The sequence below is a fragment of the Tachyglossus aculeatus genome, chromosome 1 (genome assembly GCF_015852505.1).
Source record: "Tachyglossus aculeatus isolate mTacAcu1 chromosome 1, mTacAcu1.pri, whole genome shotgun sequence".
NCBI lineage: Eukaryota > Metazoa > Chordata > Mammalia > Monotremata > Tachyglossidae > Tachyglossus > Tachyglossus aculeatus.
The window spans coordinates 94,908,758-94,925,319 of NC_052066.1; the positions used below are offsets into that span (position 1 = coordinate 94,908,758).

Genomic DNA, 16,562 nt, shown 5'->3' on the forward strand with positions numbered 1-16,562 from the left:
TAGGGGAGGTGGGGAAGGGAGAAGGAACAGAGGAAAAGGGAGGCTCAGTCTGGGAAGGCCTCCTGAAGGAGCTGAGCTTTCAGTAGGGCCTTCAAGGGGGGATGTAAGCTACTTTGACGGATGTGAAGAGGGAGGGCATTCCAGGCCAGAGGTAGGATGTGGGCCAGGGGTTGACGGCAGGACAGGCGAGACGAGGCACAGTGACATGACTGTAGCGGTGTGGCTGGAGAAGACTACACTTGTGCCCCCCTCGTCCCCAAGGGCATTGGGTTTTTGGAGAAAGAAATGGCCTACTGAACGCAGAAACTGTCTGCCTGCTCCTTTCACTTTAGATAAGCAACGTTGCCCAGTGGATAAATCACTGCCCTGGGAGTCAGAAGGACCTGGGTTCTAATTTCAGTTTCACCACTTGACTGCCTGTGTGATCTTGGGGAAGTCACTCGGGCAAGTCATTTGACTTCTCTGTGCCTCAGTTACCTCATCTGTAAAATGTGGATTAATACTGTGAGCCCCACGTGGGGTAGGGTCTGTGTCCAACTCAATTTGCTTATCTCCATCCCAGCCCTTAGTACAGAGTCTGGCAAGAGTAAGCACTTAATACCATTATTATTATTATCATTATTATTAATCCAGGCAATGATCAGGTGGGCTCGGAAAGAAATTGGGAAAGAGGGACAGGTATAGGCATGACAGTGGGAAGTTCTCTCCCCTTAGATGGCAGGTGACATCTGGAGATCCCCAACAATGGCAGGTCCTAGGAAACTGCTCCTTGTGCTATTATCAATGGGATTTATTGAGTGCTTACCGTGTGCAGAGCACTGTACTAAGCGCTTGGTAAAATACCAAACAACTGAGTTGGCAATCATGATCCCAGCCCACAAGGTGCATAAAATCTACAGGGAGAGACAAACATTAAAATAAGTTTTAAGTCGGGAAAACAGTAGAGTATTAAGGATATGTACTTGAGTGCTGGGGCTGGAGTCAGTATAAAAGTAGCTAAGGGATATACGCCAAGCACACAGGCGATACAGAGGGGAGGGAGGCCCGGGGAACGGAAGGCTTACCCAAGTGACTGCACCCAGTACCCCTAAAAATCGGAGTGGGAGGGTGTCTTGTGGTCCAGCCTCCATACCCCCAAGTATGCGAGTGGCTGCCGGCTAAGTGGATAGGACTGGATCATCTCTCCCTAAAACCCCATCCATCCCCACCAGGAATCAATCAATCAACGGTATTTGAGCATTTACTGTGTTCAAAGCACTGTACTTGGGAGAATAATAATGATGATAATAATTATGGTATTTGTTAAGGGCTTACTATGTACCAGGAAGTGTACTAAGCTCTGGGGTGGATATAAGCAAATTGGGTTGGATAGTCTCTATCCCACATGGGGCTCACACTCTCAATCCCCATTTTACAGATGAGGTAACTGAGGCACAGAGAAGTGAAGTGACTTGCCCAAGGTCACAGAGCACATAAGTGGCAGAGCCAGGATTAGAACCTATGAGGGCCCGTGCTCTATCCACTACACCATGATGCTTCTTGTACAATACAATTAATAGACACGTTCCCTGCCCACAGTGAGCTTACAGTGGTGGGGGAGATAGACATTAATGTAAATAAACTATGGCTGTGTACTTAAGTGCGGTGGGTGGGGTGAATACCAAGTGCCTCAAGCATACAGATCCAGGAGCATAGACCACACGAAAGGGAGACTGAGACAGTGAAAATAGGGCTTAATTGGGAAAGGCCTCAGACATATTCATTCATTCATTCACTCAATAGCATTTATTGAGCGCCTACTGTGTGCAGAGCACTATACTAAACGCTTGGGAAGTACAAGTTGGCAACATATAGAGATGGTCCCTACCCAACAACGGGCTCACAGTCTAGGAGGGGGAGACAGACAACAAAACATGTAGACGGGTATCAAAGTCCTCAGAACAAATAGAATTAAAGCTATATGACCTTAGCAAGGCTTTTGAAGGTAGAGAGAGTGGTGGTCTGGGGCATATGGAAAGAGGGGGATTTCCAGGCCAGAGGGAAGTTGTGGGAAAGGGGTTGGTGGTGAGAGATAGAAGAGATTAGGACATCATGAGCAAGATGGCACTGGAGGAGCAAACTGTGCGGGCTGGGCTGCAAGAGGAGATTACAGCAGGGAGAAGCAGTGTGGGTTAGTGGAAAGAGCACGGGCTTGGGAGTCAGAGGACGTGGGTTCGAATCCCAGTTCCAACACGTCAGCTGTGTGACTTTGGGCAAGTCACTTAATAATAATAATAATAATAATAATGGTATTTGTTAAGTGCTTACTTGTGCCAAGCACTGTTGTAAGTGCTGGACTAGATACAAGGTCATCAGGTTGTCTTACAGTGTTCATCCCCATTTTACAGATGAGGGAACTGAGGCCGAGAGAAGTTTAGTGACTTGCCCAAGGTCAAACAGCAGACAAGTGGCGGAGTTAGGATTAGAACCCATGTCTTCTGACTCCCAAGCCCGGGCTCTTGCCAGTAGGCAATGCTGCTTAACTTCTCTATGCCTCAGTTACCTCATCTGCAAAATGGAGATTAAGACTGTAAGCCCCACGAGGGACAACCTCATAACCTTGTACCTACCTCAGCACTTAGTACAGTGCTTGGCATATAGTAAGCGCCTAACAAATGCCACTATTATTATTATTAGGGGATCAGTGAAGTGAGGTTGGAGGGGGCAAGCTGATTGAGTGCTTTAGAGCGGATGGTAAGGAGTTTTTGTTGGATGCTAAGGTGGTTGGGCAACCACTGGAGGATCTTAAGGAGTGCTGAGACACGGATTGAACAATCTAGGCGGCAGAATGAAGTATGGACTGGAGTGGGCAGAGACAAGAAGCAGGAAGGTCAGCCAGGAGACTGATGCACTAGTCAAGGCAGGATAGGACAAGTGCTTGGATAAGCATAGTAACAGTGTTAGGAACACAGACCTCCTTGGCCAATCGCTTCCTCCAATACAAAAGGGAGAATGAGGTAGAGGTCCAGGAAAGCAGTGTCATTCATTCATTCAACTGTATTTACTGAGCGCTTACTTGGTGCAAAGCACTGTAATAAGCACTTGGGAGAGTACAGCACAATGTCCCATCGGCAGTGGTGGCACAATTCACGGCAGGAGGAGCTTAGAGTTCCTGGCATATTGCGTCCATAGGCCAAAGACGAGAGCATGGGTACCACCCGTAGTCTCCTAACATGATTGCTTCCAATCATTTCCCCGGGGACAGGCCAGGCAGGGGATAGGAGGCTGAGCCATTTCCCCACGGGGAGGCTGGGCAGTCCCTTGGAGGAGGCCGGGTGGAGGGGGCGGGAGGCCAAGCGGGAGGATAGGAGGCTGAGCCATTCCCCTGGGGGCACCGGGCTGTCCCTCAGGGGAGGCCAGGCGGGGGATAGGAGGCTGGGCTGTGTCTCAGAGAAGCCAAGTGAGGAGTGGGAGGCCGGGCCTGGGGTACAAGGCTGAGCCATCCCCCCAGGGAGGCCGGACAGGGGGTGGGAGGCTGGGTTGTCCCTTGGGGACCCTATCGACCATCCTCTTCTCCTCAACAGGTTATCCAATCTTGGTTTACGGACTCCGCACTCTCCTGGTTCTCCTCATCTCTCTTGCCATTCATTCTCAGTCTCCTTCGTGGGCTCCTCCTCCCCCTCCCATCCCCTTACTGTAGGAGTTCCTCAAGGGTCAGTTCTTGGTCCCCTTCTGTTCTCTATCTATACTCACTCCCTTGGTGAACTCATTCGCTCACAGCTTCAATCATCCCTATGCAGATGACACCTAAATCTACCTCTCCTCTTCTCTCTCCTTCCCTCCAGGCTCATATTTCCTCCTGCCTTCAGGACAGCTCCACCTGGATGTCCACCCACCACCTAAAACTCACATGTCCAAGACTGCGCTCCATATCTTCCTTCCCAAACCCTGTCCTCTCCCTGACTTCCCCGTCACCGTGGACGGCACCACCATCCTTCCCGTCTCACAAGCCCGCAATCTTGGTGTCATCTTTGACTCCACTCCTTCATTCACCCCACACATCCAATCTGTCACCAAAACCTGCCAGTCTCAACTTCACAACATCGCCAAGATCCGCCCTTTCTTCTCCATCCAAACCGCTACCTTGCTGGTTCAATCTCACAACCGATCCCAACTGGATTACTGCATCACCCTCCTTTCTGATCTCCCATCCTCCTGTCTCTCCCTGCTTCAGTCTGTACTTCACTATGCTGCCCAGATTATCTCTGAACAGAAAAGCTCTGGGCATGTCACTCTCCTCCTCAAAAATCTCCAGTGGTTGCCTATCAACCTTCGAATTAAGCAAAAACTCCTCACTCTCGGCTTCAAAGCTCTCCATCACCTCGCCCCCTCCTACCCCACCTCCCTTCTCTGCTTCTCCAGGCCAGCCTGCACCCTCCGCTCCTCTGCTGCTCACCTCCTCACTGGGCCTTGTTCTTGCCTGTCCCGCCATCGACCCCCAGCCCACATCCTTCCCCTGGCCTGGAATGCCCTCCCTACACACATTTGCTAAGCTAGCTCTCTTCCTCCCTTCAAAGCCCTGAGAGCTCTCACCACCTCCAGGAGGCCTTCCCAGACTGAGCTTCCCTTTTCCTCTGCTCCTCCTCCCTTCCCCATAGCCTCTACTCCCTCCCTCTGCTCTACGCCCCTCCACGCCCCACAGCGCTTGTGTATATGTACGTATTTATTCTATTTATTTTTATTAATGATGTGCATATATCTATAATTCTATTTATCTATTTTGATGCTACCGATGCGTGTCTACTTCTTTTGTTTTGTTATCTGTTTCCCAGCTTCTGGACTGTGAGCCTGTTGTTGGGTAGGGATTGTCTCCATCCGCTGCCGAATTGTACTTTCCAAGCGCTTAGTACACTGCTCTGCACACAGTATGCGCTCAATATGACTGAATGATTAAAAGGCTGAGCCCCCCCGCCCCCCAACCACCCGGGGGGAGGCCGGGCCGGGGACAGGAGGCTGGGCTGCCCCCCAGGAGAGGCCTGTTGGGGGGATCGGAGGCCGAGCCGTCCCTGGGGGAGTCCGGTTGGGGGATAGGAGGCCTGGTTGGGGATCGGAGGCCGGGTTGTCCCCCGGGGGAAGTCGGTTGGGGGATGGGAGGCAGGTTAGGGGGTGGGAGGCAGGACCGTCCCCGGGATAGGAGGCCGGTTGCGGGATAGGAGGCCGAGGGGAGAGGGCGGGAGGCCAAGCCGTCCCCGGGATAGGAGGCTGGTTGGGGCATCGGAGGCCGTCGGTGGGTTAGGGAGGGAGGCTGAGCCATCACCGGGATCGGAGGTTGGTTGGGGGATCGGAGGCCGGGAGGCTGAGCCGTCCCCGGGCTAGGAGGCCGGTTGGGGTATGGGAGGCCGGGCCGTCTCCGGGATCGGAGGCCGTCGGTGGGTTAGGGCGGGAGGCTGAGTCGCCCCCGGGATAGGAGGCTGGTTGGGGGATCGGAGGCCGGTTAGGGGATGGGAGGCCTGGAGGCTGAGCCGTCTCCGGGATAGGAGGCTGGTTCGGGGATCGGAGTCTGAGCCGTCCCCGGGACAGGAGGCCGGCTTGGGGGATCGGAGGCCGGGAGGCTGAGCCGTTCCCGGGATCGGAGGCCGGCGGAGAGTTAGGGCGGGAGTCCGCGCCGTGCCCGGGATGGGAGGCCGGGCGGAGTCTCCCACGTGTCAGCGGCGTCACGGGCAGCCCGGCCCGCCCATCGCCCGCCCGCCCTCCCGGCCGGGGGCCTTGCGTCAGCCGGGGCTCCAGCGGCCGGGGCCCGGTGGCCGCCCAGCCCGCTCTCCACGCCGGGGCGTCCGATCGTCTGCCCCCCCCGGTCTCCGGACCGCCGCTCCCCGCCCGCGGGCCCCTCCGCCCGGGGGCCCCTCCGCCCGGCGCCCTTGGGCCCATGGTGGGGGGCTCGGACCGCGATGAGCCGCCCGCCCTCCGCCGGCCCCGCCGCTAGCAAACCCTGCGCCAAGCAGCAGCAGCAGCACCAGCAGCAGCAGCTGCACCAGTTGCAGCCTCAGGGGCAGGGGCCGCCCGGCCCGGCCCTCGCCGCCGCCGCCACCCCGGCCCCCGCCGCCACCATCTCGGCAGCCGGCACCGCCTCGTCCTCGGGCCCCGCCGGCGGAGGCTGCGGAGGAGGAGGCTGCGGAGGAGGAGGAGGAGGAGGCCCGGCCTCCCCGCAGCACCACGAGCTCACCTCGCTCTTCGAGTGCCCGGTCTGCTTCGACTATGTCCTGCCCCCGATCCTGCAGTGCCAGGCCGGGCACCTGGTCTGTAACCCATGCCGCCAGAAGCTGAGCTGCTGCCCGACGTGCAGGGGCGCCCTGACCCCCAGCATCAGGAACCTGGCCATGGAGAAGGTGGCATCGGCCGTCCTCTTTCCCTGCAAGGTAAGCTCCCGGGCACACGCCTACGGGACGGTGCTAAGCGCTCAGCGCAGCGCTCGGCCCGCAGTAAGCGCCCAACTCGTAATAATAACGATGGTATTTGTTAAGCGCTTACTATGGGCCGAGCACTGTTCAGAGCGCCGGGGGAGATACAGAGGCATCAGGTTGTCCCTCGTGGGGCCCCCAGTCTTCATCCCCATTTTCCAAATGAGGGAACTGAGGCCCAGAGAAGTGAAGTGGGTTGCCCAAAGTCACACAGCGGTCGAGTGGCAGAGCCGGGATTAGAACCCACATCCTCCGACTCCCAAACCCGGGCCCTTTCCACTAAGCCACACTACTTCCCTAAATACGACTGCCAGTATGTTGCCAACTTGTACTTCCCAAGCGCTTAGTACGGTGCTCTGCACACAGTAAGCGCTCAGTAAATACGATTGAATGAATGAATGACTGCACACACTCTCTCTCTCTCCCCCCCACCCCAACTTACTGGCCCCCTGACGCGCACACACTCCTTGAACACTCCTGCATCATCTTCCTTCCTCGAAGGATTATTTAGATCCACGCGGAAAATAATAATGATCATATTTGTTGAGAACTTACTATGTGGTAGGCACCGTACTAAGCGCTGGGATGGATACCAGCAAATCAGGTTGGACACAGTCCATTTCCCACATGGGGCTCAGAGTCTTAATCCCCATTTTCCAGATGAGGTAACTGAGAGGCACAGGGTTGTTAAGTGTCATGCCCAAGGCCCCAGCAGAAAAGTGGCAGAGGCAGGTTTAGAACCCATGACCTTCTGACTCCCAGGCCCGTGCTCTATTCACTACTCCTTGATGCTTCTTATAGCTGACTGGGATCTCGGTGGCTGTCCTGCCAGCCTGGACTCCCAACTACCTGTTTGTGGACGTGATCTGGAAAACTTTGCATGGAATCCCTAATGCTAGGTAATAATAATAATGATGATGGTATTTGTTAAGCACCGACTGTGTGCCAAGCACTGTTCAAAGGGCTGGGGTAGATACAAGGTTATCAGATTGTCCCACATGGGGGTCACAGTTCTTTACTCCCCATTTTTCAGATGAGGTAACTGAGGCACGGAGAAGTGAAGTGACCTGTGCCTGGTCACCCAGCAGGCAAGGGGCGGAGCCAGAGTCAGAACCCACATCCTCAGATTCCCAAGCCCGTGCTCTTGCCACTAGACCATGCTGCCAGTCCCGTTCCCAGACTCAGCCATGCCTTCCAGGTGGATAACATTTTTGAGGGGTTGCAATGGAAGAGTCAGCTCCACCCCCCCCCGCAGTGTCTGCCACAGACCTCCCCACCCCAGCCATCCTCGGGATGGAGACGGGCCCGGGGCAACACTTCCCCAAGCCTAATTCCCCAGAGGCCTTTGCTGAAAGAAAATCGGGTTGGGTGCATGCACCAGGAGGGAAACAAGCAAGGGTAGATCAAGCCTCTCCACCCCTCTTCTCCCTGTCTCCATCCTTGGGCCCGGGGCAACACTTCCCCAAGCCTAATTCCCCAGAGGCCTTTGCTGGAAGAAAATCGGGTTGGGTGCATGCACCAGGAGGGAAACAAGCAAGGGTAGATCAAGCCTCTCCACCCCTCTTCTCCCTGTCTCCATCCTTGGTTGGCTTCCCTCGCCAATCAGAGCTTCAAGTCCCACTGAAACCCACACTGAAAGTGGTCCCTCACACCTTTGCCCCTTGGGGTTTTGGGGGACTCCCTGAGGTCTGATGGAAGAGCCCCACTCCACCACTCTTTTGCTCGCGCTCACCAGTGAGAATATCCACCCTCCACCGTCCCAGGCCAAGCCCCAGACCCAGCTAAAAACCCATCCAACTGCACCACATCACTCAATCATATTTGAGCGCTTACTGTGTGCAGAGCACTGTACTAAGTGCTTGGGAGAGTACACTATAAGAGTTGGTAGAAACGTTCTGTGCCCACAAAGAGCTTAAAGTCTTCTATCTTTTACTTCAGGACAGCGTTCATGCTGGGATGCCTTGTTGGTCAGTGGATTTTTTTTTCCCCTGTTCTGGTGATGGTCAGCCACACCTTCAATAGCCAAACTTGTAGAAATTCAATTGAGCGCCTTTAAAATGTTTGAAAATTTGTGGCTATGGACCCACAGACCTTTTAGACAACAATTCTCGTCTCCCAGATGTAGTTTTTGTAGGACGAGTGCCCTTTTTAAATTAAAAAAAATCCACCAGAGACTTGGAGGCTGGGGAGTCTAGCCTGGCAAATGAGTGACTTAATTTGGTGGGGCTGTGACCCAGATCGCATTTAAAATAAAGTATTACATAAGGGTTTAAGTCAGAGTCATCCCAGAGTTTAATTTACTAAAATGAATTTTTTTTTTAAAGTCATGATTCTGGGTGTCTCTCCTATCCATCTGCAGTGTGACTTCAGGAAAAAATAAACACCCTTGTGCAGTACTATGAACTGAAACCTCCCGGTTAATCTCTGTAGCCATGAAAGTCTACTTGTTTAATTCCTGCACACCTCACTCCATGCATAATCCAGGCTCTCAAATGTTTTCCCTTGTAACATGTTACAGTGATATAACTTAGGGCCATTTGATTAACCCAACACTTTGAAAAGCCTTGATGAGAATCGGGCCTAGAGTTTAAAAAATTTTCCCTCCAAAGTTGTAATAGTGAACTCAACCACCTACACACCTGCATTTTGTAGATAAGCATTCAGTCAAGATAAAGGCACGCTGTGCATTTAAGGCACACATTTGCTATAATGCTGAAAAAAAAATCATCCTGGGTCTTCTTAAGGTCGGGTTGGAAGTCACATGAATCCCACAGTCATTTTTGTTTTCTTCAATTTTTGATCAGGTGATAGCAAAATAATTCCATAAATTCTGAGGAAGAAAAAACCATCCAACATGAACACCAGAGAGTTGTTTCCCAAGTACATTGAATCACAGCTGCATAAAATTTCTCACTTTGTAGATACGAAAAGAGTACCAAGAAGGCACTCTTCTGATCCGTGGTTTAGCCACAGAATTTTTCTGTTATCTCGTCCCACTTCTCCTGGGATTGTCTCCTGCCTTGGTTTACCCAGATGCAAAATGGAAGCATTACTAAATAGCTCCTTTAGGGGTGTTGTATGTGCTTTAAACGGATTTCAAACAGGTTTCACATAGGACAGATCTTCTTAAAAAAATCCCTCAGTGAACTATCTTGCCTCAGTGGCATTTTTGAATATATTTTCTTGCTTGTTGCATGCTTGACAAATTTTGTGGTAATTTAGCGTCCTGTCTCTATCTGTACCCTTCTACGAGTTGTGTTTATATTAGGGGGTGAAAAAGGAGGCTTTATCAAGAGGCAGAAAAGATTTTAAAATGAACTAGTGATTTCTCTAAGGGAGCAGATGGACCAGTGTTTGACCCCCCAGGTAGGTAGGGAGAGAGGGAGGAAGGGGAGAGGGCTAGGAATTTCAGATTGTTCTGTTTGCATTTCTAATACCTACAAACCTCTGTAAGAATGGAAAGTTTCAGAATCAGTCAGGCGAGAGCTCTAACTTCACATTCAAACGACCAACCTGATTCATTTGGACCACACTCCTTTTGCTAAAGGAGAACTTTTTTGAAATAGTCCTTAACTCAGATGGGCCTTGCCAGTTAACTTCATGGTTTTCCCAAAATGACAAGTGTTTGTTTTGAAGGAACTCTTTACCCTCCTGCCATCTAAAACTACACTGGGGAGAGCACTAGTGAGAATTCAAAAGATAAATGTTTTTTTTTTTTAAGGTATGGTGTCTAACTTTTGATCCTGAAATTTGTATTCCAACTACTCCGGGATGCCAGATGGGGCTTTTGGTGATCTCAAGGATAAATTCCTCTACATTCGAATGATCGGGGATTAACACTTTTAGTGAAGACTCCAAAAATTCCAGATGCTGGCAGAACCCAGTACTGTTGAGCAAATGATGCAAAATCTCAGAGGTCGAACAGCAGAGGCTGCCTTAAATGGACAGAATCCTACTACTGGAAAATCATTTAAGCCCCCAAGTATACTAAAATGCAGAGTAAGAATCCTTGCCAAAATTGAATTTCCTCTCTCCTGGCCAGTGTGACAAGAGCACCTCGCAAAGTTGGCATGGACCAAAATTACCCTCAACCCTCAGGTGAAGCTAGTTATCAAGAAGCCGCAGGAAGAGGAGCCACAGGAATGATGTAATCCTGAGTACTAGTACTAAGGGGTTGCAGCCTACTGGATAGTTTGAGTATTTTGTTTTTTTGTTGGTTTTTTTTAAAAAGTGATTCTTCTTAAGCACTATATGCCAGGCATTGTACTAAGTGCTGGGATAGATACAAGATAATCAGGTTGGACACCATTCCCTGTCTCACCTGGGGCGCACAGATTAAGTACTTCCACATCAATTTCCCAAAAAACCTCTTTGTGAGTGTGGGCCCCGAGAGGCAGCCTTTGTCAAGAAAAGTTGGGAAGAACTAAACTAAGCCTTTATCCAATGCTTAGAACAGTGCTTAGCTCATAGTAAGCACTTAAGTACCATCGTTATTATTATTGATATCTTCAGATTTTGCATGAGAAATGGCTGGGAAAGTTTTCCTGCCAAAATGCTATGCTAAAGTGAGCCTTATTCATTCATTCATTCAATTGTATTTATTGAGTGCTTACTGTATGCAGAGCACTGTACCAAGTGCTTGGAAAGTACAGGTTGGCAACATATACAGTCCATACCCAACAATGGACTTACAGTCTAGAAGGGGGAGACAGACAGCAAAACAAGTAGACAGGTGTCAATACCATCAAAATAAATAGAATTATAGATATGCATATCATTAATAGAGTAATATGTACAAATATACACAAGTGCTGTGGGCAGGGGAAGGGGGTAGGGCAGAGGGAGGGAATGTGGGCGTTGGGGAGGGGAGAAGGAGCAGAGGATAAGGGCGGAGGTGGATAGAGCATGGGCCTAAGAGTCAGAAAGACCTGGGTTCTAAGACTGCTTCCGTCACTTGTCTGCTGTGTGACCTTGGACAAATCACTTCACTGTGCCTCAGTTACTTCATCTGTAAAATGGGGATTAAAACTGTGAACCTCATGTAGGACATGGACTCTGTCCGACCTGATTAGCTTGTAACTACCACAGTGCTTACTATAGTGCCTGGTACTGGGCCATAAAGTACATGCCAGATACCATAAAGATAATAATAATCAGTAGTATTTGAAAGCAAGCTTTGGTTTAAAGCATTTGGGGAAGTAGGGTGGAATACAAGTTTTCTGCCTTAAGGAGTTTTACCATTCTAATAGCCTGACCGTGCTTCCTTAAAAAAGAGCGAACCAAAAGAACCTGGAAACTGACAGGAAAGTATCTGAAAAATTTGTTGACAAAGTTCCTCCACTCCCCTCTGCTTGCCCACCCTGCCTTCTTCAACAAGTCTCGACTTTCCAAAATTGAGACATACTTGTTTCCTTCTAACCCATTCCAGAGAGGTTTTTTCTATAGTGACTTATACAAACCCCTCACTGGGTAGACACTGGTTTTGAGCCAGAGACTACAGACAAACCCATTTTAGTTCTGCTGGGGTTGGGCTTGACATTTTTGCTCCACTTGATAAATTTATATATATATATATATATATATATATATATATATATATATATATATGTATACATATAATAGATATGAGGGTGGAGGGCCTGTGGGAGGGTTTGGCGAGGGAGAGGTTACTGGGGTTATTTTTCCCCCTATATGTGGGAGTCGAGTGAGGGAGGGGTAGTTGGGGTTTTTTCAAAGGGGAAAAAATAACTCTGCCTCCTTTGGCCTTGCCTAGCCTTTGGGTGTGGTCAGGCAGCACTTTATATTAGAAACAAGCACACACCCAGAACCCTTTCCTTTTTTCTAAACTCCTTTTTCAGCATACTCTCCCCACTCTTTCCTTTGGCCCCCTGCAGGCAGAGCTTCTTGGAAATGGGAAGGTCTCCATGTTGGGGCTGCTGCTTTCCCTTCCCATAATCCCCACACTTTCCGTTGGCCACTGAAGGGGACAGAGCCCAGGCGATGATCTTCTAACCCCCAGGCTTGGGTCGACTATTCCTCCTCATCAGTGTTTACTGTGGGCAGAGCAGTGTACTAAGCCAGTAGGAGAGTACAATACAAGAGTTAATAGACATGCTCCTTGCCCATGAGTGTACAGTCTAGAGGGGGAGAGTTCCTTCTCCTCTCTGAACCTGTCCAGGCAGCTGGTCTACCTACCTCCTTCCTGGGAATCTTGGTTTTACCATGGGGTCCTTGCACCTATCCCAGAACCCCTGTGCCCTTCCCCTAGCACTGCCCTTATATCTGCCGGAGGAGAAAGGGTGGCCTAGTGGAAAGAGCATGGGCCTGGGTGGCAAGGGGACCTGGGTTCTAATGCTAGCTCCATCACTTGTCTGTTGTGTCACCTTGGATAAGTCACTTAACTTCTCTGTGGCTCATTTACCTCATCTGTAAAATGTGAATTAAAACTGCGAGTCCCATGTGGGACATGGAGTGGTTCGAACCTGATTATCTTGTATCTATACCAGAGCTTAGTACAGTGCCTGGCACATGGCGAACACTTATCAAATACATTAAAAATAAACAACAAAAAAACTGTCATGTCTGAGGCCCCATGGACCAATGTCAGGGCATGTCCAACCCAACCCTGATCATTAATGAACGAGCCCCGAACATTTGGCTACTCTTGTGTGACTCTTCTGATAAAATGCAATGGGAAACTTTCTGCTACAAAAGGAGATACAAGTTACAAAGCCCTGTGGAATGCTGATGGGCCAAAACCCTCAAATGATTTTGGTTGTACGTGACAGAGCTTTCAACAGAGGAACAGTATGGCCTAGTGGATAGAGCATGGGCCTGGGAGTCAAAAAGAAGTGGATCCTAGTTCCACCTCCGCCACTTATCCACTGTGTGATATTAGGCCAGTTAAACTTCCCTCTGCCTCAGTGACCTCATCTGTAAAGTGGGGGGTTAAGACCGAGAGCCCCATTGGGAACATGGACTATGGCCAGCCTGAGTAATTTGTAACTACCCCAGAGCTTTTAGTAGTGACTGGCATATTGTAGGCACTTAACGAAAACCTCAACACCCCCCCCCCAAAAAAAAAAAAAAACTAGGTCCACTTTTCCAATTGTACAAGAACCTCTGGGGTTACTGCAAAGGCTCATAAAGGAGATGGTCATTCTGGAAGCTGGTGGACAAGCAAGAAAACCAGGGAGCCCAGCAAGAAGGAGTGCGGCTTTGTGGAAAGAGCAGAGGCCTGGGAGTCAGGAGACCTGACTTCTAAATCCTACCTTCTGCCACTTGCCTAATGTGTGACTTTGGGCATGTCACATAACTCCTGTGCCTCAACTGCCTCATCTGTAAAGCAGGGATTAAATACCTGTCCTCCCTCTCCTTGAGACTGTGAGCCCTGTGTGAAACAGGAAGTCTCTTATCTATTGTACTAAACACTAAGGTAAATACATAGTGACAAAAACAGCACACACGTATTGTTGTCATTATTAAGAAACAGAGCTGCTACTCCAAGGCAGAGACTGTGGGTGCTATGCTTCTGGTGAATTCTCCCCAGCTCTTAATACAGTGCTTTGTACACAGTAGGTGCTTAATAAATATCATTGATTAGTTCACTGAGGAGCAGCATTGCATAATGGTTAGAGCACCAGCCTGGGAGTCAGAAGAACCCGGTTTCTAATCCCGGCTCAGTGGAAAGAGCCTGGGCTTGGGAACCAAAGGTCATGGGTTCTAATCCCAGCTCTGCCGCTTGTCAGCTGTTTGACTTTGGGCAAGTCAATTAACTTCTCTGGGCCTCAATTCCCTCATCTGTAAAATGGGGATTAAGACTGTGAGCCCCACGTGGGATAACCTGATCACCTTGTAACCACCCCCCAGCACTTAGAACAGTGCTTTGCACATAGTAAGCGCTTAACAAATGCCATTATTATTGTGTCTGCTCTCTGACCTTGGCAAGTCATTTCACTTCTCTGTACCTCAGTTACCTTGTCTGTAAAATGGGGATTAGAGTGTGACCCCTTTGTGGGAAAGGGACTATGTCCAACTAGATTAATTTGTATGTACCCCAGCGCTTAGAAGAGTGCTTGGCATATAGTAAGCGCTTAACAAGTACCGTAATTATTATTATTCACTGGTGCCAACTCCCCAAGAGTCCAGCCACAGGGGAAATTCCTCTTCTTGCAGGTTTGATCACCATCCCTGTCAGAAGGGGAGAGCAGAGAAAACATAGGCTTCAGGAGATAAAACCTTGATACCTGAGTGAATTGCTTCATTTTTATAATAATGGTCCTGAGGGTTTACTACAAGCTAAACACGGGGTTTATACAAGATAATTAGATTGGATACAGTCCCAGTCTCCCAATCTATGAAGGGGGCAGGGAAGAAGGGAGAACCAGGTATGTTGTACTTGTTTTACAGATGAGGAAACCTGAAGCCTAGGGAGGAAAAGTGAGTTTCCCAAGGTCACAGAGCAGGCAGGTGGCAGAGCTGGAACTAATAATAATAATAATAATGATGTCTGTTAAGCCTTGCTATAGGCCAAGCAGTGTTCTAAGCACTGGGATAGATACAAGGTTATCAGGTTGCTCACAGTCTTTGTCCCCATTTTACAGATGAGGTAACTGAGGTAACAGAGTAGTGAAGTAGCTTGCCCAAGGTCACACAGCAGACAAGTAGCAGAGGTGGGATTAGAACCCATGTCTTATGATTCCCAAGCCCATGCTCTTCCCACTAAGCCACACTGGCAATTTTTGGTAAACATTTAAGCAGTGATGCAAAACAGGTGTGTTTGGGGGGCATGGCAGTATAAGGTCCTATAAGGCTTTAACATTGAGAGTTGGATTACACTCCAAATCTTAAAATGGGTGGCACTGTCAAGAACTGGATTAAAAAGGGAAACTCTGAAACATTGTCAGGGTCAAAGGGAGCATAGAAGGGGAAAGAGTTTTTTTTTTTTAACTGATGATTTCTTGCCCCTTTAAGGGTAATATAAGTGGGAAAGAGGTCATGGGCAATTTGGCCCTCTAAAAGCCATCCTTCTTGCTGTTGCCACAGCTTGGGTTTATTCGCTTATATGAATCCCAAAGGGATCTCACAGAACTGGTTTTGCAGGACAGTATGTGGCAACTCACTAAACCCTTTGGCTAGAAAAGAAAGAGAGAACATTCGGTCATAAGTCAGCTTTTGTTTCAAGTTTCTAAGATTCACAATAAATCATCCCAGGGCCAATCAGCCCGAGAAAAAGCAAAACATTCCCTTCTTTCCCTCCCTACCTGGCCCCCCCGAAAAAGCTCAGTTTACATCTAGAGGGCATCCTAAATTGTTCAGTTAAGGGAAAAGAGTATGAAGCCCATTTCATAGCCACATTGATCTGGGGTACTTAGGAGTGGGAGTTGGTGGGCATCTGGATGTGTCCACTAAGTTGTTAATCAGAATCATCTTACAAGAAGAGAGCTGGAGTATACTGAGTTCACCCTAATTTCCCTAGCCTGTTTGAAGTTAGGGTTCTTGAGAAAACAATCTCTCTGTTCATCTGTAAAAGTGCTATTGCATCATGATTATTATCATTGGTGTACTTTCCCACCACCTCCGAAAACTGTGAAAGTTTGCTTTTCAGGTGGCAGTGAAGTTGCCTGTATCAAAATGAGTTTGGAGCTCTTTGGGGTAAGGGACTACCCACCTGCACATTAGGAAGGATGATAATAATAATAATCAAGCTATTTGTTAAGTGCTTACTGTGAGCTAGGCACTGTACTAAGCGCTGGGGTGGATAGAGGCAAATTGGATTGGACACAGTCCCTGTCCCACATGGGGCTCACAGTCTCGATCCTCCTTTTACAGATGAGGTAACTGAGGCACAAAAAAGATAAGTGATTTGCCCAAGGTCACACAGCAGACAAGTGGCAGAGCCAGGAGTAGAACCAATGGAAAGGTTTTTGGCTGTCTTACAGAGATGGCAGAGAAGTTATCCAGGCAGAAGGCATCTATCATAACATGCTTTCCCAACCAGACATAATAGTAAGGGTCAACTCTTCCCACAGAGGAATAACCAGTGTTTGGACTTAGAACACAGAGTCCTTGGCTATAAAGTAGGGCTAGCAAGGTCCTATTTGTGGATGCCAATTCTTCCCAAAC

At 49.3% G+C, this 16,562-nt stretch overlaps 1 protein-coding gene across 1 annotated transcript in view; it reads left to right on the plus strand.

Annotated features, from left to right (window-relative positions):
- The first annotated feature begins 5,792 nt into the window (after positions 1-5,792).
- Positions 5,793-16,562, plus strand: part of SIAH2 (siah E3 ubiquitin protein ligase 2) — a 28,507-nt gene continuing 17,737 nt past the window's right edge. Inside the window, exon 1 of the mRNA XM_038748252.1 lies at positions 5,793-6,395. Coding sequence (XP_038604180.1) covers positions 5,928-6,395 — 468 coding nt within the window. The 5' untranslated portion in view covers positions 5,793-5,927. The remainder of the gene's footprint in view (positions 6,396-16,562) is intronic.